Source organism: the organism of the source record quoted next, unplaced genomic scaffold, assembly GCF_019419815.1.
Source record: "Pyrus x bretschneideri cultivar Hongxiangsu unplaced genomic scaffold, Pyrus_bretschneideri_v1 Contig87, whole genome shotgun sequence".
In the NCBI taxonomy this organism is placed as follows: Eukaryota; Viridiplantae; Streptophyta; class Magnoliopsida; order Rosales; family Rosaceae; genus Pyrus; species Pyrus x bretschneideri.
This window is the reverse complement of record NW_025999828.1, coordinates 802,434-824,510: the sequence shown is the minus strand read 5'-3', so window position 1 is coordinate 824,510 and position 22,077 is coordinate 802,434. Positions and strand designations below refer to the sequence as shown.

Below are 22,077 nucleotides of genomic sequence, written 5' to 3'. Positions count from 1 at the left end.
TTAAATTCGTCCAAATCCAATTCCCCCCTATTTTGTTGAAGTCTTAGTCTTAATCTTTCTTATTTTTAGTTTTGCTTTCTTCGAGCATTAAATAGTGTTTTATATTGTGTTTTTATGTTTTTAAGTCAATTTAGAAGGTTTTAGCAAGCCCTCCTAATCCCCGGTCTAGAACGATCCCTCACTTATCCATTCTACTACAATTGTCAAACGAGGGTTTAATTTGAGTGTCAAGTAATTCTCGCATCAGTTGGACACCTTAAATTACTCAGTTGGTCGTGAATACGAGTAGTGACATTGCTGGGTGTTCCTATAAAGTGTTCTATAATCGTATAAAGTAAAGTATTTACTCCGTTGGGTATTCCTTGTCCTATCGTTTCATCAAAGATGGGAAGTCCTTCCTCATCTTTTTTGACCACAAAACGTATTTCATCCCTGGACTGAGAAGTTAAGTGCTTCTCCCACCAAGAATGAAGCATTCCAGTGAAACCAGTGACGAGAAGATCAACGATTTGTGTTTGTGTAAAATTGTGATTTGAAATGTAGCTATTAGCAAACATGGACATGTGTTGAAGTTTGTTCAAAAGTTCTTGTTCTGACAATCTGTCACATCTTGGCCTAGGGCGGATCACTTCCCGGGCCCGCTCCACCACCGTAGCACGATATTGTCCGCTTTGGGCTTACCATTTCCTCACGGTTTTGTTTTTGGGAACTCACGAGCAACTTCCCAGTAGGTCACCCATCATGGGATTGCTCTAGCCTCCTTCTCGCTTAACTTTGGAGTTCCTACGAAACCCGAAGCCAGTGAGCTCCCAAAAGGCCTCGTGCTAGGTAGAGATGGGAATACACATATAAGGATCACTCCCCTGGGTGATGTGGGATGTCACACAATCCATCTATATTCCATTCATAGAGTTTGTCAGCAGAGACTGAAAATTGATTTTGGATATTTCTTTCTTCAAACTGAAGATCAGGGAGAGTTGGCCTGGGATACTAGTTTTTTGTAAGAGAAGTAGGGTTGACAGGATGAGTACGAATGCGTTTTAAATCAAAAGTTGGCTGAAGATCAATGTTTTGAAAAGCATTTTCAATATTTTGTATAGCAGAACTAGTTTCCGTGTCCTGAGAAGAATCTGGATCAGATGTTTTGTCTTCTTCGATGGAAACATCATTGTTTTGCAAAACATTAACAACTTTCGAGTATACTATCGAAGACATAAAGCAGTCATAGATTTTAAAGCAGTGGAACTTGAAGAGGTATCAGTAAAATTTACTAAAGGTTTTTCTTTTTGAGAAGATTTTGGTTGAGACAATTTGTCAATTTTTGTTTCAATTTTATCTAACTGTTTTCCAATAGTGTGAAGACTTTGGTTTGTAAAATTATTATGCTCGATGACAGGTTTAAAAACAGAATCCTCTTTTGGAATTTTGAAAGGGGTTGCAGGAATGTTGGTATTACCAGTGGAAATTAAAATAGTTTCTTTGGGAGGATGACTAGAGGAAACCAAAGTTTTGTCTTCCTTAACCTAATTTTCTTTGGTAACAACCGTAACTTTATTTTTGGTTTCATAATGTTTTTCAATGAAATCAAAGAAAGATATTTCAAATTGGTATTGTTCTACAAAAGCTTTCCATTCAGCATAAATGGCTAGCTTTTCTTCATCACAATACTTTTTTTGAAAAATATTTCTTCTGGGGATGTTTTCCTCAGAAGCGATGTCAGCTTTAAGCTTCCTCCATCGAATTTTATGTGGTTTATTTAAAACAAGTAATTGGTGATTCACCGATATTTCAAAATCAGAAGCAGTTGGAGAAGTGAGTTTTTCTTGGTTTGGAGGATGATAAACAGGATGTGCAACTTGTGAAGAAGTGTCGACAGACTTTAATTTGAGCAAATCATTGATTAAATCTTGTTGTGCAGCTTCCTGCTCTTTTAACTTTTTGTTCACTAAGGATTTGATTAAATCTTGATCTCCACCCAGTCTATCGGTTGACGTGGATTCAGAAAAAGACTGTCTGCTTGGAGTAAAAGATTTATGTGAATGTACTGATTCACAAGATTTTCTTGCTGGTCTATCAAAATTGATTTTTACAGTGCCGTCAAAATATTGTTCAATGTTATCAAGATTAACAAGACTGTTTTGGACGGAAACCGGCTTACTTTCATTAATTAAACACCAATCTGAAGGGAGACTGATGTCCGACCACCTAATGGTTTTTGGTACTCTTATGTTTGCGCTTTCTTGAGTTGTTTGGATCAAAAGAGTGTGGTCGCGAGGACTTTTGTTCAAGGCTTGAAAATTCATGTTTGTGCCAGTGACTTTGTAATAAATTCTAAAAATAAGTGCCAAAGGCTGTGTTCCTTCCAGAACTTGATACCCAGAGGTTTTGATATTGAGAGTAAGAGCTTTTAAAACATGTGGATCTGAAAGACTTATTGTGAGATCGGGAAAACAATCAAAATGGATAGGTCCGTTGTAAAGGCTAGATTCGATCATTCCCAGTATACTATCGTTGAAATCAGTAAATCTAGCGTCTCGTAAACATAAAAGGATAGAAGTGTTAAGATCTTTTCGAGTTAATGGTTTAACTGCGATTTGAACTAAACCAATATGAAGATAATTATGACCATTTTTGCGATGCGCTTTGATTTGTTCCGGAGAAAATAATTGACAAGTCTCATGTTCTTTACTAAAAGCATAAGCCTTCTCAACTGTTTTGACGTGATGTTCTGATTTAAAAGAGGTCAAATACCATTTTTTCTTGTAAATATTTTGGGTTGAAACCTTTGGAATGTTCCACTCAGAAAAATCAATACTTTCGTCCGTTTGAAAATCCAATTTTTGTTCTTCATTGACAATGTCAGGTATAGTTCCTAAGTTGGATCTAGAGCTAGTGCTGGCCATTGAATTAGATCTAAATAATCTACTCATGATGCACACAAAACAAATATGCTATATGCAAGACTTAAAAGATTCACCTTCCTCGTATGTCTAGACTCTTCCCCCGCGCATGCGCTCCGCTTATGCCTCTCCTGGGACTTAATGTTTAGATCACGCCTTACTGTTTGGCTGGAAGAAAGAAGAACTGAGGACCGACGATTAAGAAATGCAGATAGAATATAAGAATGTATGAATCAGAAACAGATTAAATAGATGCTAATGCAATTACCAACCACTTGGCTCTGATACCAAATGGGGTGGAACTAACAGCAGCAGGCGGCAAAGCCGTCCATAGAATTAAGAGTGTGGAAGTAAAGCATATAAAAACAAAGAAGCATATCAATATATTGAATTAAAAAGAACTCAAGTTGATTGAAAAGAAACATCCATGGATAACTGATAATAACATGAAAAGAAAGAATTAAATTAATTATAGAAGATAATTCCATGAAAATAATGAATTAAATGTAATGATGCAAATATATTTGGAAAATAAGTTTTATTGAAAACTTACTGCAATGCAGATTACAAACAGGTATTGCCTAATGGCAGATGAAACAAGTAAACAAGGTGGAGCTCGCAGGCATCCTGAATAATATATGTATTACAAGTATTTGGAAAAATAATCCCTGTCCTTTATAGATAAGCAGAGAGATGTATTCTTGAAATTATATATATATATATATATATATCAGAACACGTGATTTCTCGGTAAAATCAACATCCCACCCGAAAAACCAGCACTGAGATACACACTAAGGCGCACAATATTGTCAGCAAAGTTTCTCTTTTATTAGTATTTCATGATAAAACCAATATTTTAGAAGTAGCAGATAGCTATTTTGCATTTGCTGAATAGTCTCAAATCAAATGGGTTGGAAATACCGTCCCTACCAAAAGTAGTATACAGAATTTCTCATCTCGTCTCAGATTCGTGTTTTATTTGTGAGTTGATGTACATCAGTAGCAAGTTCGTCGGCAGCAAGTTGCTGGACAAATGTTGGTCCATTAGTCAGATGCTAGAAAACCAAAACCAGGAGGAGGGAAATATACTCGTTGCAAAACAATACGCAAACTCTGGATTGTTGAAATGATCGGAAACTCCCGAGAAATTTGTTGGTTGTCGATCTTGATGTGGTATGTCGGGGAATCCGGCAGTGTTGAATCTGTTGAATCCATTACCACTCAGAAACGTGCTGTACAGTTCGAACTGGCGATAATTTACCATCTCTTGAAGAAATATACTTGTACTGACTTTTCAGGAATTTTATGACTCCATCTTCTCTCTTACACATTCGTTTTTAGTCATGAGATTTTCGTCCAATGTCTGTACCCTGAGAAATTTTGCTTGCTTTGTTTACTGTCAAGGGTGAGAAAAATTTAGGTGGACGAATATTTGGAAAATTGGTGCAATAACTTACAAAACGAATATTTGGACGAATACTTGTACTAACTAACGTTTAGGGTAATTCCAAATTGATTTTAACCTTTTAAAATATTTCAAATAACTGCATAATGTTTTAAGAGTAAGACATATGTGAGATTATCAGTGTTAAATGATGACCTGAACAAGTTTCGAAGTGTGATTTAGAACTCTATAGATGACTTATGAGTGAAAATCATCTTCAATATTTGTTCACATCATCCATTTAACATTAACGAGATCAACAATTATCGTTAGTACTATCACCACTCAACATTGGTGACCTAACAATTGTCCATTCATCAACACGTTAGATAGTTATTTAGAATGTTTTACAAGATTTATACCAATTTGAAATCGCATCTAACAGTTATTCGTACTTAACCCTTTTTGTTATTATGAAATTGTTTCTATATATGTTCTCTATCCATTTTGACCACATTTCATAGTAATGGTACCAAGCCCGAAACAAAGTTATCTTCCAAATTTTTGAAAGAAAATTTTGGTCGATTCATTTTTTAAAAGAAACGCAACAAAAGTATTTACAGAAAATGATAAGGAATCCACAATTTGACTTGGGTGTACAAAAACAGATCTCTCAATTAAGTTAGAAAAATTCTCAAAAACTTGAAATCTAAAGTCATTTTATGGTTGCTAACACCCCACCATTATAGAAGTATGAGAATAATAAAATTATGCTTGCCTTCACATTGACAACGCTTTGAGATTTATGGTTTAATATTAGATAGAATAACTTAATAGAATCTTAAATTATTATAAATAGGCAAAAATGAGAGAGAATTTGTGCAGAGATTAAAGTGGAACAGGATCAATGTATAACTCTATTTGTTCTCTTTACTTGTCTGACAAGAGAAATGATTATAGAAGGAGAGAAGTGAGAAACTTGTATATTTACTTTTTTCTTTGACATTTTTTGTGTGTTTTTATTCATACATTGCATGCTATTTATACAAAGACTTTAAGGTGCAAAAGTAAACAGTAGAAGTTAATGCATGTTGAAATTCATGCCTTACAATAGTAATAAAATTAGACAATATATCTAGACTACTATTTTTGGTCTTTTGTACATTTCGTGTTTAGTCAAATTATGTGGGCATTCACACTACTTTCATAACACTCACCCTTGGATGCCTATATCAATATTGGTTGCCTCATTAAAATCTTGCCAGGAAAAACTTAGCGGGGAAATATCGTAGCAAAGGAAATTAAGTACAACTTTGCTGGATTATTGGTTTAGTGTTAAGTATACTTACGTTGTCTCGTTAAAACCTTGATAGGAAAAATCCTAGTTAAAGGAAAAAGAGTACACCATGCATGTGTTATGGATGTTCCCCCTTGTGTATCTCCCCCTGATTCCGAATTCTTCAACCTCACTGATTAATAAATCAGCGTAATTCGATACCATGCACCAGCTTCTGAAATGTACTCTTTGGCAAAGATTTAGTGAATAGGTCTGCCAGATTGTCATTGGAATGGATTTGTCTAACCTCAATAATTTTAGCTTTTTGAAGCTAATGTGTTTTGGAAAACTGTGGAGACATGTGTTTTTCGCATTTGATGAATCATTCCTTCACTTGAGCAATACATACTGCATTGTCTTCATGAACGATAATTGGAATGTCTATTTTTAAAGATAGACCACATAATTCCGGATGTGGTAGAACATTAATTTTAACAAAAAAAAAAAAAAAACATTCACGATTGACTTCATGGAAAGCAATTATTTCTGAGTGATTAAAAGATATAACAACTAATGTTTGCTTCGTTGAGCATCATGACATTGTTGTATTTCCATAAGTGAACACATACCAGCTCATGAGGGGGCTTTATGCGGATCAGAGAGAAAATCAGCATCTGCCTATCCAATAAGATTCTGGTCATTTGTGGATGCCCATGTCTGTTATCCTATAAAGATATTGTAAAACATCTTTGACTCCCTTCCAATATCGAATTGTTGGAGTAGAACTATATCTTGCTAATAAGTTGATTGAAAAAGCTATATCTGGTCTAATACATTATGCTAAACTTATTTGACCAGATAAGTTTCTCTGAAAACCACCAAACTTATCTGGTAACTGAACGTAATTACATCCATTATAGGAGAGTATGTCTCGTCATTAGGTATGTAGCAATATTTTCACTAACCATAAAAATATGAACATGATTATCAACGATCATAGTTGTTCATTTTTTTGTATTCGCTAAAAGATCATGTTTTTGAAAATGAAAATCTTGAAAAAAAAATAAAAATCTGGTCAAAAGAATAGAGTGTAAACATGAACGACAATCAACGATTAGAAATAAATATAGGGTTTATGGATTATGGTGTCAAATTTCGGAGTTGACCTCTTCATGAAAGTTGTAGAGCTTGTCTTTACGAGTGTTTGTATATTCTTTTTACATTTTTATTAATTTTTCTTAAACAAAAAACGTTGTTCACAAGGGTATGGAAGGTTTTAAAAATCTAAATGACGATGTAACCTTTGTCAAAGTGTAAAGGATGCGATCATGAGCATTTGCCTATTTTTTTCAAAGTTTTTCACACTTGTAAATTAATAATATGAATTTTTAATGTGCTTTGGTATTTTGTAGGGAAAAATCAAATTACATTAAAAAAATTCATAACAATTAATTTACAAGTGTGAAAAATGTGAAACAAATATGCAAACACTATCATCTGTATTTTGGGTACATTGTTGTTTGAATTTTTAAAACCCTTCAAACCCTCGTGAACAGTGTTTTTAGGTGGAGTTGAAAACGTGTAATAATATATAATAATTAATTCCCAAGTGCGAAAAATGTTAAAAAAAAACTATGCCAACACTCATGATCGCATCTTCGATGCTTTGACGATGGTTACATCGTTGTTTGGATTTTTATGGTTTAGGGGTATGAAGATACTAATTGTATCCCACATCGCTAAGGGGAGTGGATCCTATAAGCCTTATACGTATATTCCCATCTCTACCTAGCACGAGGCATTTTGGGAGCTCACTGGCTTCAGGTTCCATCAGAACTTCGAAGTTAAACGAGTTTGCGCACGAAAGCATTCACACGATGGGTGACCTACTGGGAAGTTCTCGTGTGAGTTCCCAGAAACAAAACCGTGAGGGTGTGGTAGGGGGCCAAATTGGACAATATCGCACAGGAGGAACAAAATGATATTTTGGTAACACTCGGCGGAAGAACATGTTGGGAAATTATTGTCACATCCCGGCCCGGGCCGCCACCACATCCCGAGCTTGACTCCACCGTAGCACAATATTGTGTGCTTTGGGCCCCTACCACACCTTCATGGTTTTGTTTCTGGGAACTCACACGAGAACTTCCTAGTGGGTCACCTATCATGGGAATGCTCTCGCACATGAACTCACTTAACTTTGGAGTTCCGATGGAACCCGAAGCCAGTGAGCTCTCAAAAAGCCTCATGCTAGGTAGAAATGAGAATATATATATAAGGCTTACAGGATCCACTCCCCTTGGCGATGTGGGATATTACACTAATTAAGTGGTAGCATTGTGTATATATTAATTTAGTATGGTGTTTTTCGTTTGATTTTTTTATTGAAGTAAAATATTTTTATAACGGGTAACGGGTCGAGTTATATTACCCATTAATTTTAACGGGTCAAGTTTGGATTGGGTCATATTACCTGTTCATTTTAATAGGTTTGAACGACAGGATTAGATAAGATATCGAGAATTCCACGAAAACGACATGAACATGACAAACACGACACAATCACCAACTCTAGGTTGAGGGGGGAGGGGAGAGTGTGGTAAGCCTCGTGACGCCCTAACCTAGATATCCAAATGATACCTGGATGGGACGTGATGGCTGACACCAATGGTGATGAAAGCCATGAATGAATGAATATACGAGGATATGAGGAAACAAGCAAACTAAAAATTATGCCAGAACAACATTCACAACGAATATGCAACATTTAGAAGCAATAATAACAGTAAATTCAATTTAAGCATGAAAGAAAACAGAGTATCCAAAGATCACGAATCTGAATAAAAGATGTACAATTATGTCCAGAGTATACCACTAAACAAAAGTGCTAGAGAGAAGTAAGACAACAAGAAGCAAATAATCATAAAAGGAAGCCATACTCAAGCAGAAGGATGCAAGGTCACTGATAGGGAAAAGCCTTGATGCTTGGGTCGTACTCTTTGTCACTATGTCCTGAGGCGGAGCGCAAAATAGAAAAGGTGAGTGGACCATAATTTATAATAATACTAATATTAAGAAAAACCGATTTCTTTTAGAGCATACTAACCCCCTGTTTTGAAAATCCATATAAAATACTACATACAGTAAGTTTTCTGGAAACTTTAGCATGCCATAATTCATTCGTAAAACAAGTATGCGTAAAACAATGTTCAATAATGGTGCTAACGTCGCCCGAAGGCAAATCCATAAATCTCATCAATATTGTACTCTCTAGGGGTATCATAGTCGCCCGAAGACAATACATGTCGATCACCCGAAGACAATACCTGTCCATCACTCGAAGGTGAAGCTGAATAACATGTCCATCACCAGAAGGTGAAGCTGTAGGACACTGGGTTACGCCAGTGAAGAAACATGGTAGGCCCTATCACCCGAAGGTGAATCTGTACGACTTTGGGTTATGTCAAAGAAGGCAACATAAAATGGTATAGCATACACATCGACACTAGCCGTGGCTAGTAAAGTTGTCCAACACTGGTTTCGCCAGTGAAGCTGGGGGTATAATATCTCATTACTCAACTGTGTACTATGGCCATAGACATCATACCCATGTTGTGTGTATGTGTCATATGATAACCCTCTAGATAAGCATCGAAAAATATAACTTAAACTCGTATATTAACTGGAAATCAATTAGTATGCATATGTATCATGTGTGGAGATGAACCCTCTAGCTAGCCATTCACCCATTTAAACACCCAATTTCATCAAAATTGTTTAGAGTCTTTAAATCTGTTTGTTTTTACTTTAATTTCGTCAAAACCAATCCCCCCTTTAATATTTCATGTTTACTTAGTTAGAACCTGTTTTAATTTGTTTCTTTTAGCGTTTTGAGTCAAAGTTAAGTTAGAATTCGTCCAAAGTAATATTTAGTTCTTGTTTTGAGTCAATTTGCTTGTTTTGTGCTGTTTTGAGTCATTCTAGTTTGTTTTAAGTCATTAGAGTCTAGTTTTCTATTTTTGAGTCTAGTTTAGTGTTTTAGAGTTTAAATTGTGTAGATTAGCATCCCTTCTAATCCCCGGCCTAGAACGATCCCTACTTGCACATACTACAATTATAGGGTTTAATTTGTGCGTTAGTTTATATCACATCATCTCATCAATCATGAAAACACATATTCATAAAACCAAAGTATTTCATATATGAAAATTGTAATACCCTGAAAATTTAAATATATGAATTAAATATTCATAATTATGAATACGTAGAGAAAATCGAAAATAAATCGATTTATGGTTATGGAAATAGAAGTGGGAAATTATTACAATTAATGTAATTGTAGTATTGAGCTTTTATTTGATTTTTCAAGAATTTATAATAATTGATGTGAGTTAAGTTTTAAATTAAACTAGTTACGATGTTTAAAGTATGGAAAATTAATTATCTAAAATCCATAGCCCTCTCAAAGTCACAATTTATATTTTTTTGAAGAGAGCTCGATCTCACGAACGCGTAGGTGTAAACTATTCGTGAAACGGAGTTATAACGAAAAAGTTATTAACGTTTAAAGTTAGGGATATTTTAGTAATTTTCTTTCATTTTAGAAGGCTCCAGAAAATTGGAGCCAATGTGTTGTGCCACATGTGTGGCTGAGATGGAAAAAAAAAAAGGGGGGGGGGGAATGAACGACTGTGATTAAAAGAAAAGGTTAGAAAGGAGGAGAAAAGGGGGGGACCAATGGGGGAGAAGAATTGGGAGGGAAAGGAGAGAAAGAGAGAAGCATGGGAAACCGGGCTCTCCCCCAACCCATGACCCGACCCAGCCACCTTTTGAATTTCTGGCCACATTTGACGACGGCAAAGGTGCCAAAATGACACTCATGTTTTGCCATTCAATCTCCCTCCTAATTTCTCTCTAAAATAGTCAAATTTGGGGTTCAAATTTTATGCAAAACCCTCAAAGGAGGGTGCGGCGGTTTCACCAATTATGAAGCTAACTCCTCCAACTACTACTACCAAAACACTCTCCTCAAACCCAGGAACAAAGCCCATGCTTTGGTTGGGGCGTCAGAGTTGGTTTGGAGTTGAATCAAGAACATCCAAAAATAAGGATTCCGGCGGTTCGTGGCCAAATTGAGGTGTTTCCCGACCAAATTGGACTTGGCTGCAGGTATAAAGTTTGCTCAACTCCTTGAGATCTTCATTTCTGTAATTTTTGAGAAATTTTAGAAATAGTTGAGTTTTCCAGCGAGCTGGTTGACCGCCACCCGCGGCAATGCACGGCCAGGGAGCCGACATTGTGTTGTGATGTGAATTTCGTTATTATAATTATGCTTCTGAGACCTAACTTCTATGGTTTAAATGTCAATACGATTGTGGTATATGTTGGACTAAATGAATATTTTCGGGTTTGGTTTGCATTTTTGAAAATGTGAACTACGAATGGCTTGATCCCTATTTAGGGTACGTAGGCAGTCCAACGAGATGTGAGATGCAGCCATAAAATAAGTAGATTAAATACTTCGAGAATAAATAATTAGAATGAGATTTGATCTATAAAGGAAGGTGGTGACAAAGTGTGAAAAGAAATAGTGCATTTGATATAGAAATTGTGATTGTGGACCATGGATGGAAACAAGACCTATAAGTAAAGAAACACGATAAGTAGGAGCTAATTAATCGAGGTAAATCTTTTGTTGAACGATTGGGCTAACAAAAGAGAGTTTGGGTTAATAACTTGAGTTTTATCCTTATGCTTTGATAATTAAATGTTGGTTATAAATTTATTGTGAGGATTCATGAAATTAAAGTGTTTAATTGGGATTAATGGTATGTTAACTAAACAAGAGTTCAGTCTGAGCCTATCACCAATATACTTATTTTCCCGAAATAAAACAAATATTTCAGGGTCGGGACGTGACAAAAATCCCTTATTTTGTAACCTTTAAAAAAAATGTAAATTCAATAATTCAAAAATATTTCATAAAAGCAATTTAAATAAATCATAAGTATATAAATCCATAAAACATAATAGAAAAACATATTCAACTCATGAAATATGCCATGCATGCAACCCTAACAATTTATAAAATACGCAATTTAAGAAGAGGTCCACCTGCAAATATTCCACTATTGGAGAACCACTCAAACTAGGGAGGACTGGATCACTTCCAACCGATGCACCATTTTGGAGTTGTGTTGTGGTCGGAGTTGGCCGAAAATTGGCTCAAAAGCCGTCGGGTCTCAACGAAAAATATGGAGAACAGTTCCCGAGGTATCCTTGTGTTCAAACACTACCAAAACACCTCAAAAACTACCTAAACACAGTACTAAACACGATCTAGGAAGATTTAGAGGTAATTTCGAACTTAAATCGTCAAAAATAACGTGCACAATGTCGAGAAGGAGAGAAAGTGTGAGATCAGAGGGTGAGGGAAGAAGGAAGAATCCAGGTGGTTGATGCAAAAATTAACTTAACACACAAATTAAACCCTCTTTTGACAATTGTAGTATATAAGTAAGTAGGGATCGTTCTTAAACCGGGGATTAGGAGGGATTGCTAAACACTTTAAACTGATTCAAATAAATAAAACTAAACTTTAAAACACTTAACTCAACTTAAAAGACTCAAAAACAAGTTCACAAGACTCAAAATAAGCTAAAAACACTTAAAACTGCCTAAAAAACACAAACTGGGCATATTTGACTCTAAACACAAAATTGGACGAATTTTGGTTTTAACTTGACTCAAAACTCTTGAAAACACAATCTAAAACATATTCTAACTAGTTAGACACTCTAAAATAAATGGGGATTTGGTTTTGGACGAAAATAAAACAAACAAAGCAAGAAATTAAACTTGCATGAAATTGGTGGAATTAAGTGGATGGTAGGCTAGCTAGGAGGTCTTTCACCACACATGACATACTTGCATACAAAACAATCTCCAGTTGCTTATTCAATGAATCATGAACCTCAACACCCCAAGTTAATTAGGTACGCTTAAATTAACTCTCAGATTTTCCTTAGGTCATTGAATTGAATGGAATTAGCGAATTGCAATCAAATTATTCCTCAAAAGTTCTCTGCATGAAAGCACATAAAAGAGAAACAATCAAAGTTCCTTAATTTCTATGAAAATCATAAGTGTTGACGAGGCACTCGTAACTATGAAAGCGCATGATACTTATGCCAAGAATTTACTTAACATGATTGTGACTAACAACCTTTACTACTAATGAATATAAGTTCCCAACGATTAGGTGAAGTTTCCTTATATCCTAGCATCAGATTTATGCATGCAAATTAAGTGTGCACTCTCAATCCATATACATAAACAAGTTTTAATTCAAATAGATAAGTGAATTGAATTCACAATTCATGAAATCACAACTGGAAGTAATCAAATCATAATGCAAATATAGCCATGGTTTTGAAATTCCCCCTAGCTAAGAGGGGATTAGTTCCTCATACTCACAAAACAAAGATTATTGAATTTAAACATTGAAATCACAAGAAAGATTACACCTAAAACATTCCAGCGACTCCAACTCAAATGGCATGCACGTCTAGGGCTCTCCTCCTTCTTCCTTGCTGCGGCACAAGATGTGGTTGGTGGTTTTGGGGGTTTTGAATGGTCTGTTCTTGTTTAGGATGATGAATAATGACTGATTATGGTGGTAGAGTGTGGCAGGTTGTGTATGGAAGTGTATGGAGTGAATGAATGAAGGAGAATGGAGGCTAGGGCTTGCGGCAAGAAGTTTCTGAATAGCATAAGGGGGTGATTCAAAATTGTGACTGAAAATATGTTTATATAGTCTTAGGGTTAATTAGATTAGGGTTACACTTAGCAGATTTATTGGATTAGGGCCCTAGGGTTCAGCAATAAATGATTAAATCCACCTAGGAGGGAGTTTGGCCCAATTAGTTTCATAAAAGGATTTGTGTAACCCAAATCCACAAGGAATGAGGCCCTAAAAATCAAAATCCAAAAGGGATAGGGCCTAGAGAGGTGCGGCACATATTGGAGGGAAAGAAGGGATGGCTTGCAAGGCAAGGCAAGGACTTTTAGAAGGGAATAGGCGCCACCGTTGTCGGGTTTCTAGAAATAATGTGCTTTGTGGCTGATTTGGGACTTCTAGAAGAGAATGCTTCTAGAAATAGGTTCTAAAAATATCTATTTAGGTCCCCTTGCAACTAGGATTAAGGCATGATAAGGTTAGGATAGGATAAGATAAGATAAGGTTTTGGATAATGTTGGATAAGGTTTTGGATAATGTTTCCTCTTTTGAGCTAATTCCTTATCCACTTTGTCTTGAGTTTAGTTCCTTCATCTTTTCATCAGATTTCTAGCCTTTTGAACTCCAAATTTGTCCATCCATGTTGGCCCGTATACAAGCTATCTACTTAGTCCCAAAACTGCTCCAAAATGCACTTTCTTGGTACTTTAACCCTTTGGACCTACAAACACACGAAAATGAGTTGAAACGCTACATTAACTAAGAAATAATAACACAAATGCACAAGAATAAGCTAGCTAAGTCGCCTAAATATGCTCCTATCAATGGTGGTGATGGTGTGGTCGTGGTGGTTGTTGTCTCTATGTATATGTGTATGTGATCGCGCTCACCGAAGAGAAGAAAAGAGTAGAGACGAGAGAGAGAAAGAGGGGGAGTTCTAGAGAGAGAGATGTCACGGGAGTAGGGAGAAAAGGGCACCAGAAATGGGGGAAGACATGCCACATGTCAGCCATGTAGAGGCCCAAAGTGGAGAAAAATCTCTACTTGTGAAATTGCCAAATTACCCTTGTCGTTCAAAAATTGTAGAAGTTTCATTTTAGCTCCAAATTCGATTCCGATCGTGCCTACATGTTTGTATTGACGAGAGCTGCAAAAATAAATTAAACGAAAATTTTTAACAAGTCAACAGACAATAGCCAACGAAAGTCAACCTTTCCATTATTAGGGGTATTTCCGTAATTTTAACTAATTAAAATGTAATTATCGAATCGAAATGGGTCGTTACACCTCGCAAGTATTTAGTTCAAATTCATCTTTAGCGAGAATCGAATTTAATACCTCTCACTCACAAATGAAGAGGTTAAACTATAGTACTAAATGGCAATTAGTAGACATTTTAATTACAAGAAAAGTCGCAAGTGGTGTATTGCTTTAGCAGTTACGGGTTTCCTCTTCAACTCATTGTATATTGGGTCAAACCCTCCCACTCTCATTAGTATAGATAAGCGATATCATTTTTTTTTTTTTTTTGGAAGACTCAGCGATATCAGTTTTACTAAAAAGAAAATTACAAGAAAATCCATTTTGGAAAATGGTACTATTTATTAGGGTCTCATGTTAATTTGATCTGAACACGCAACTCCCCATTTTGGAAAATGGTACTATTTATTAGGGTCTCATGTTAATTTGATATGAACACACAACTCCTAACATGGGATTTTTTTTTTCTTTCTCCATCACAATCTGGAATGATTAAAATGTGAAGAATTGTGGATCAAAACTTACACGATTTTTGCCTAATCGATAATCTTATTTGTCATGACTCATGAGTCATGGCAGAGTCGCAGACTAACCGGCTCGAAATAATTACTAATAAAAGAAAATAAAAAAAAAATCCCTGTAAAATGCCAATTCATACTCCCACAATGGTGCCAGAATCCAATGTATACAAAGCCTATAATCCATTTACTATTATTTCCGCAACAAAATTGCAACACAATCTGACATAAAGCCAAGGGCAGGTGATAGAACAAAATGATTTCGCCTATAAATTCTTCGACGTCGGAATCTTCAATGAAGTAAATTACATTAATGTCCAATACATGACAGTTCTTATGATCTAGATTCTAGGACAACGTATAAGAACTCATCAAATAAACCAAGCAACCCGGAAACATCCATCGGCATAGCCTAAACTGGGGAGGGAGTATGCCATCCGATGCTAAACTAGGAGGGTGGTAAACATGAGAGTATTAGACCTTTTGTTTTCCTTTCCTCAGTCTTTCTAGTTCTGTTTCGGCGTCTTTCAACTGCTGCCTTAGAGTGAGCACCCTTTGCTCCAACTCTTCCACTGTGCCTTTGCTGGTGGAAGGTTGGTATGGTGTCAGAAAATGACACGAAAACGCTTTTAGAGCATCAACTCCTGTAACCTACAAAAGTAATCAAAGGGATGATGAATAATAAGTCAATGATTGTAATTGTGCTTATACAATGACAAATGTCAGATTACGAATACTCATGGTGCAAATGTTAATGCAAATTCTAAAGCTAATAAGCCTTAGAGAAAGAAGCCTTGAAAATAGGTGAATTTAGTTACCACATACAGTACCAAATTGGAATCAAATCGAAGAATAAAGAGGCCTCAGATATTTTATGGATAGAAATCATCAGATGGTGGTCTCACAAAACCCATCAAGAATATCTCCCACACTATACATTGTGGAATGAAAAAAAGGAGTCTTAGTAAATTAATCAACCGACCGAAGAAATATCAAAGCACTGGGATATTCGGTGTGAAATCACATTCCTTTTTCTCGGATAACCGAATATTCTACCAAAAAAATTATAAGAATATTTGAATAAATATAACTAAACAAAAATAACAATCCATCAAATGGAAAGTACCGGGAAGCATGTTGCAGAAGTTTACAGATCACCAACCCTCTTTTCTTTCCAGAACAAGTCAAAGTTTCATAAATTATGGCACTCTATGGTCTTACCTCTTCCGGCAGCAATGGCAGCTTGGTGATGTTAAAGTCATCATACAACACGTAGAACTGATCTAGGTACTTTTGTTGCATTCGCATTCTTGCTTTGAGTAGAGTAGATTCTGTGCCTACAAAAACAAAATTACCCAAAAGATGATTAAACTTAAGCTCAGAGCACGTAAAAGAAATTAATGTACACGGACACAGTAGGCATACCTTCTTCATCGTAAAGTACTTGGTTAATGATGATATTGTGTGTATCTATCTCGAATTTGGTGAGTTCCTGCACCAGTCTCTCTGTTTCATAGAGAGAGAGGAACTCTGGGATGCAAACGCAGACAAAGGTTGTCAAGTCCTGCCAAAAGTGAGATTGAATGCATCCATAAATGCCTATATATTTGGAAATTTAATTTGGAGGCAAAAGTGTGATGAAGTTTGGAAAGCAACTTTAGATTTTGAAAAGAACTTAAAATTCCTTCTCCTTTCAAAACTGACTCATCAAAGCATCTCTACTCACGATATTGAAGGAAACAAAAGGTTTCAGCTTCTATCTAACTGATAGGAGCATATTCATGCGACTTAAATGGCTTGTTCTCGTACATTTACGTTATGTTTCTTTAGTTATTTTAGTCCTTTATGCTTCTTTTGTGTGTTTTCAGGATCATAAGACGTGTTTGACGAAAGGATGCATTATGGAGTGTTTTGGGGCCTTTTGGAGCACTATTGGGCTAAGGATGGATAGCTTATGCTTGGAGCCCAAGTGTTGGATGAAATTGAAGATCAAACCATTCACTTATCACTTATCAAACCATTCACTTATCACTTATCACTTATCACTCCCATCCACTTCATCATTGCAACACAAATCACCCACATGCACTCTTAATCATTCATCCATTCCACATGCATTCTTCATCATTGCACCACAAATCATTCTTTGCCGTGCACATGGTCTTCCCTTCACATTCACCCACATGCACACACATGCAATTACACACACCATCTTCCCCTTTACAAAACACTTGTGTCGTGCTTATACATCCTTTATCCCATCCCATTTCCAACCTTTCCACATGCATTCCCACTTTCCTAGTTGTCATCCACATGCATTCACAAACACTTCACACAAACAAACACCCCATGCCGTGCATCTCCACAATCCCATTCATCAACACATGCATTCATTATTCATTCACCTTGCATTCCCTTTACATTTCAACCCACATGCACTTTAATCATTCAAACATGCAGCCACATAATCATTCACCCTATCCATTCTATGTCACAAAACAATGTCACATGCACCATCAAAACATCCTTTGCCGTGGCCCTTGCAAATCCATCCCATTTTCAGCCATTACACTCCTTCAATTCAGCCACCATTCATTCTTTATTCCACATACACTCATCATCACACACCCTAGCTATCATTCACATGCATTCACATGCATCACAACCCCAAAACCATCAAGAAAACACCCTTGCCGTGGCCTTCACTCACACTTCCAGCTTTCCACCTTGCATTTCCAGATTATTCCTTCATCATTGCATCCATTCCACATGCATTCTTCATCATTGCACCACAAATCAGCTCATCCCACACTCCATGCCGTGGCCTACCTCCCATTTCCAGCACCTTCACATGCCATTTCCAGCTTTCCACCTAGCTTTCCACCTCACAACCACCAGAAATCAACCATAACGTGCATTCCCTTTCAAATCTGTCAACATACAAACACCTTCACATGCATTTCCCACCTAACATTTCCCCTTTTAATGCACATGCATGCCCTTCATAAATCAGCCACATTCACACACCTTTTCTCCACCCTTTGCCGTGCAAATCATCACCATTCCAGCTTTCCAACCTAGCCACATTCACATGCATTTAATCATAATCATTCACTCACCTTGCAGCCACATTTCCACCCACCTCCTAGCTGTCATGTTCCCCCTTATTTACCTATAAATAAACACCTCATTTCATTCATTCAAACACATCTCATTTCATACACAACACCACACCACAAACACATCCACTTCTTCATAGCCGTGAGTCCCCATTCCCTTATAATCCAAACACCATTCCTCATCCATTTCCATAATTCCCCAATCCATTCAACACACCAACAACATCCCTTAGACCTTGTGCCACAATAAAGAGGAAGATAAGAGGGCCTAAACGTTCATACAATTCAAGTTTGAGTTGTTGGAATGTTTAGGCATTTCTTTGATTTCAATGTTTAATTTCAATTCTCTTTATTTTGTACGTATGAGGAACTAAACCCCCCTTAGCTAGGGGGTGATTCGAAATATATGTTTATGCTTGTGTTTTGATTTGATTACTTCTAATTGTGTTTCATAAGTTGTGAATTCAATTTGTTTAACTATTTGATTGATAACCTATTTATGTATGTTTATTGAGAGTTCACGCTTAATTTTCATGCATGAATATGACACTAGAATATAAGTGAGTTTCACGTAATAGTTATGAACTTATATTCACAAGTAGTGGAGGTTGCTTATAAACAATCGCGTTAAACAAATTCTTGGCATAAGTTTCATGCAATCATAGTAACGAATGCCTCGTCAACACTTATAATTTTCATAGAGCGTAATGATTCTTGCTTGTATCTCTATTATGCAATCATGTAGGGGACTTGTGGGGAATGTTTTGGGTTGTCGTATGCAATCATCCAATTCAATAACGTTAGGAAGATTTGAAGGTTAATTTAAGCGGACCTAATTAACCCGGGGTGATGAGTTTCATAATTCATTGAAATGCAATTGGAAATCTTTTTATTATGCAAGTATAACATGTGTGGAGATGAACCCCTTGGCTAGCATCCATTCATTCCATTTCATCAATTTCATATTTACATTCTGTCTAGTTTATTAACTTGTTTCGTTATTTCAATTTTCGTCAAACCTCAATCCCCCTTTTGCTTTAATGTTCAATTTAGTTAGAAATCAATTTAGTTTGTGTTTTTAAAGCATTTTGAGTCTTTTGGTTTGTCTTAGTGTTTTAACGTTTAGTTTCACATTCTTTGAGTCTAGTTTAGTGTTTTATATTGTGTTTTTACGTTTTTGAGTGAAATCCAAGTGATTAACAATCCCTCCTAATCCCCGGTCCTGAACGATCCCTACTTACATACTTACTACAATTGTCAAAAAGAAGGTTTAATTTGTGTGCGTATAATTCTCGCATCACTAACCACGTCAAAAAGTACTCTCTCTTCTTTAAGGGTGAGGATTGGAGATCAGGAAGTACCAAAGAGTGACCGCCTTCGCTACCTAGGATCTATCTTGCAAAAGAACAAAAAGTTGGATGGCGACCTCAACCATAGAATGCAAGCTGGATGGATGAAGTGGAAGAGTGCATCGGGTGTGTTGTGCGACCGTCGTATGCCACTAAAGCTCAAGGGAAAATTTTATAAGACGGCTATAAGGCCAACAATGCTTTATGGTACGGAATGTTGGGCGGTGAACCTTCAACACGTACATAAAATGAGTGTAGCGGAGATGAGAATGCTTCATTGGATCTGTGGGCATACGAGAAGGATAAGATATGAGGATATTCGAGGTAAAGTAGGGAGTAGCCAAAATTGATTGAACGATGAGAGAAAATCGGTTACGGTGGTTTGGACGTATGAAACGAAAGCCAATTGACGCTCTAGTTAGAAGATGCGATTACGAGACAGACGTTCAGAGCCAAAGGGGTAGAGGAAGACCTAGGAAGACTTTGGAAGAGACTCTAAGAAAAGACTTGGATTACTCGGATCTAACGGAAGACGTGACACATAATCGAGCGCAATGACATTCTAGAATTCATACAGCCGACCCCACTTAGTGGGAAAAGGCTTTGTTGTTGTTGTTGTTGTAGGGAACCAAAACCTAACCAAGGAAAAAAGTTTATTTTTCTTTCAATAATTATTTACCCCTTTTACCTTTACTTTAATGTATTACAGATCTGAAACATATATGTATCCAAAATCAATGTTACAGTCAACAAAAAAAAAGGAAAATGAATGAGCAGACTTACTGGATCTTTGAATTGCTGATTAACTTGTTCAATCACATCTTTCATGCCCTCCAGCTTTCCCAGAATTGCATCCTCTCCAAACTCGTCACCAACACCAAAGAGGCTTGTCATCTGTCTCAATCAATTTTGAAACACTTAATACCATCAATGTAGAAACAGTTGTACCTGACCAATTACAAGCCTACAAAACTTGGACAATAGGAATTGTGAAAAAGTGAAAAGTCCACTCGTGTCTTAAACCATATATATTTGAATGCAAGGAAAGATATGACTGACAAGAGGGTTCAACGGTATATACCTGAGTCATTAAACCGCCAAATTTATTTTTCAAAGACATCACTTTCGCCAAACCTTTCTCCATGGTTGATGGAAACTGCAACAGTCGAAGCGTATGGCCAGTTGGTGCAGTATCAAATACTATAACCGAATAATCCATTGTTTGGACCAGTCTGCAGGGACATAATTTCCACAAATGATTTAGCAGATTGATTACTAACGCAAAATTAAAATAAGTAGCACATGCAAGGAAATCTACCAAGATAGTAAACAGCAAGCAAGTATTGGGTTTATAAGAAACAAACATAAGGGATCACAAATCTCACTTTAGCATCTCTGCAAAGCTCATGGCCTCATCAATTCCAGGAATGGCATTTGCTAGATCAGAAAACAAATTATCCATTCCATCGCTTCCGCTCATGTCTTCGTGCTCAACGGTAGGATCCACTTCCTACGTAGGATCAAAACCAAACAATGAGACTGGCATAAGTTGCAAACTACACACAGACAATTGCATGCACAAAGAGGTCAAATTCAGAAACATTCATTAGACCAGGCAATGAATAATTGGCTCTAATTTCAGAAAAGAAGATCAAATTCTCAACAAATTGTTCAGAGAACTGAAACGCACTCAAAATCTATGAACTGAGAATCCCGAATTTGCTCAAATAACAGCAAATTCTAAGAATCCAGCAACTGGGTATCTCTCAAATTCATCAAAAACCCAAAATTCCACCCAAAAATAATTCCCAAAATCCAAAATTTACTGAAAGAAGAAATAATTAACCAGTATAAATAAATTGTGAATCGAAGAGCTTACCATGGCATAGAGATTGGTGAACCCATTAACCAAAGTTGGAGTCTTGGTGAACTTCTGCTGAAAAGCATCGCTGAGATTGTGAGCGGGGTCGGTGGAGATGATCAAAACGGAGGATCTGACTCGGGAGAGAAGGATCGAGAGGATCGAGCTGCATGTCGTTTTGCCCACACCACCTTTGCCACCAACAAAGACCCACTTGAGGCTCTCTTGCTCCAGTACGTTCTGTATAGTCCCCTCTAGTAAATCTGACGCTGCCGCCATTTACTCACAGACCACCGTTTACTCTCTCTCAAGAGTAAGCACTTGAACCCAGAAATCTAGAGAGAGAAGGAAACAGTTGGAAGGAGACTGAGTGAATCGAACCCGGGGACGTTATTATTTCGGGTGGGGTTGAGCCCATGCTCTTCCAAAGGTGATTGTTGTTGTGGTGAGAGCAAGGTTCAAAAACATGTTAGTCGGGTTGTGGATTGGAACCTAGTGCTTAGGTAATTAGGTGAATTAGTCGAATTTAAATAAATTTATTACATATCATATAAATAAGTATTTGCTTATATTTAAAAATTGTATACATAATTACATTGAAAAACATAAATTGTAAAATAGAATGATATATATATATATATATATTATAAAGTAGTAGAACCTAATAAA

General features: G+C 36.5%; 1 protein-coding gene across 1 annotated transcript; it reads right to left on the bottom strand.

Moving 5' to 3' along the window:
• Positions 1-15,195: 15,195 nt before the first annotated feature.
• LOC103939540 (ATPase GET3A-like) lies at positions 15,196-21,822 on the bottom strand. Its single transcript, XM_009349639.3, has 7 exons — positions 21,427-21,822; positions 20,933-21,057; positions 20,629-20,779; positions 20,331-20,441; positions 16,505-16,643; positions 16,301-16,416; positions 15,196-15,730 (listed from the first exon to the last, which is right to left on the bottom strand). Exons 1-7 carry the CDS (start codon positions 21,685-21,687, stop codon positions 15,554-15,556), a joined length of 1,080 nt encoding a protein of 359 aa, XP_009347914.2. The 5' UTR covers positions 21,688-21,822; the 3' UTR covers positions 15,196-15,553.
• Between the last annotated feature and the right edge of the window lie 255 nt (positions 21,823-22,077).

What these genes read in the sequence shown, in the direction of transcription:
- LOC103939540 (XM_009349639.3), bottom strand. Translation starts at nt 21,687, where the DNA reads ATGGCGGCAGCGTCAGATTTACTAGAGGGGACTATACAGAACGTACTG. An exon ending in TCACCAATCTCTATGCCATG is followed by an intron (nt 21,058 to 21,426) that starts GTAAGCTCTTCG and finishes GATCCTACGTAG; the next exon opens with GAAGTGGATCCTACCGTTGA. An exon ending in ATCAGCAATTCAAAGATCCA is followed by an intron (nt 16,644 to 20,330) that starts GTAAGTCTGCTC and finishes CACTTTTGGCAG; the next exon opens with GACTTGACAACCTTTGTCTG.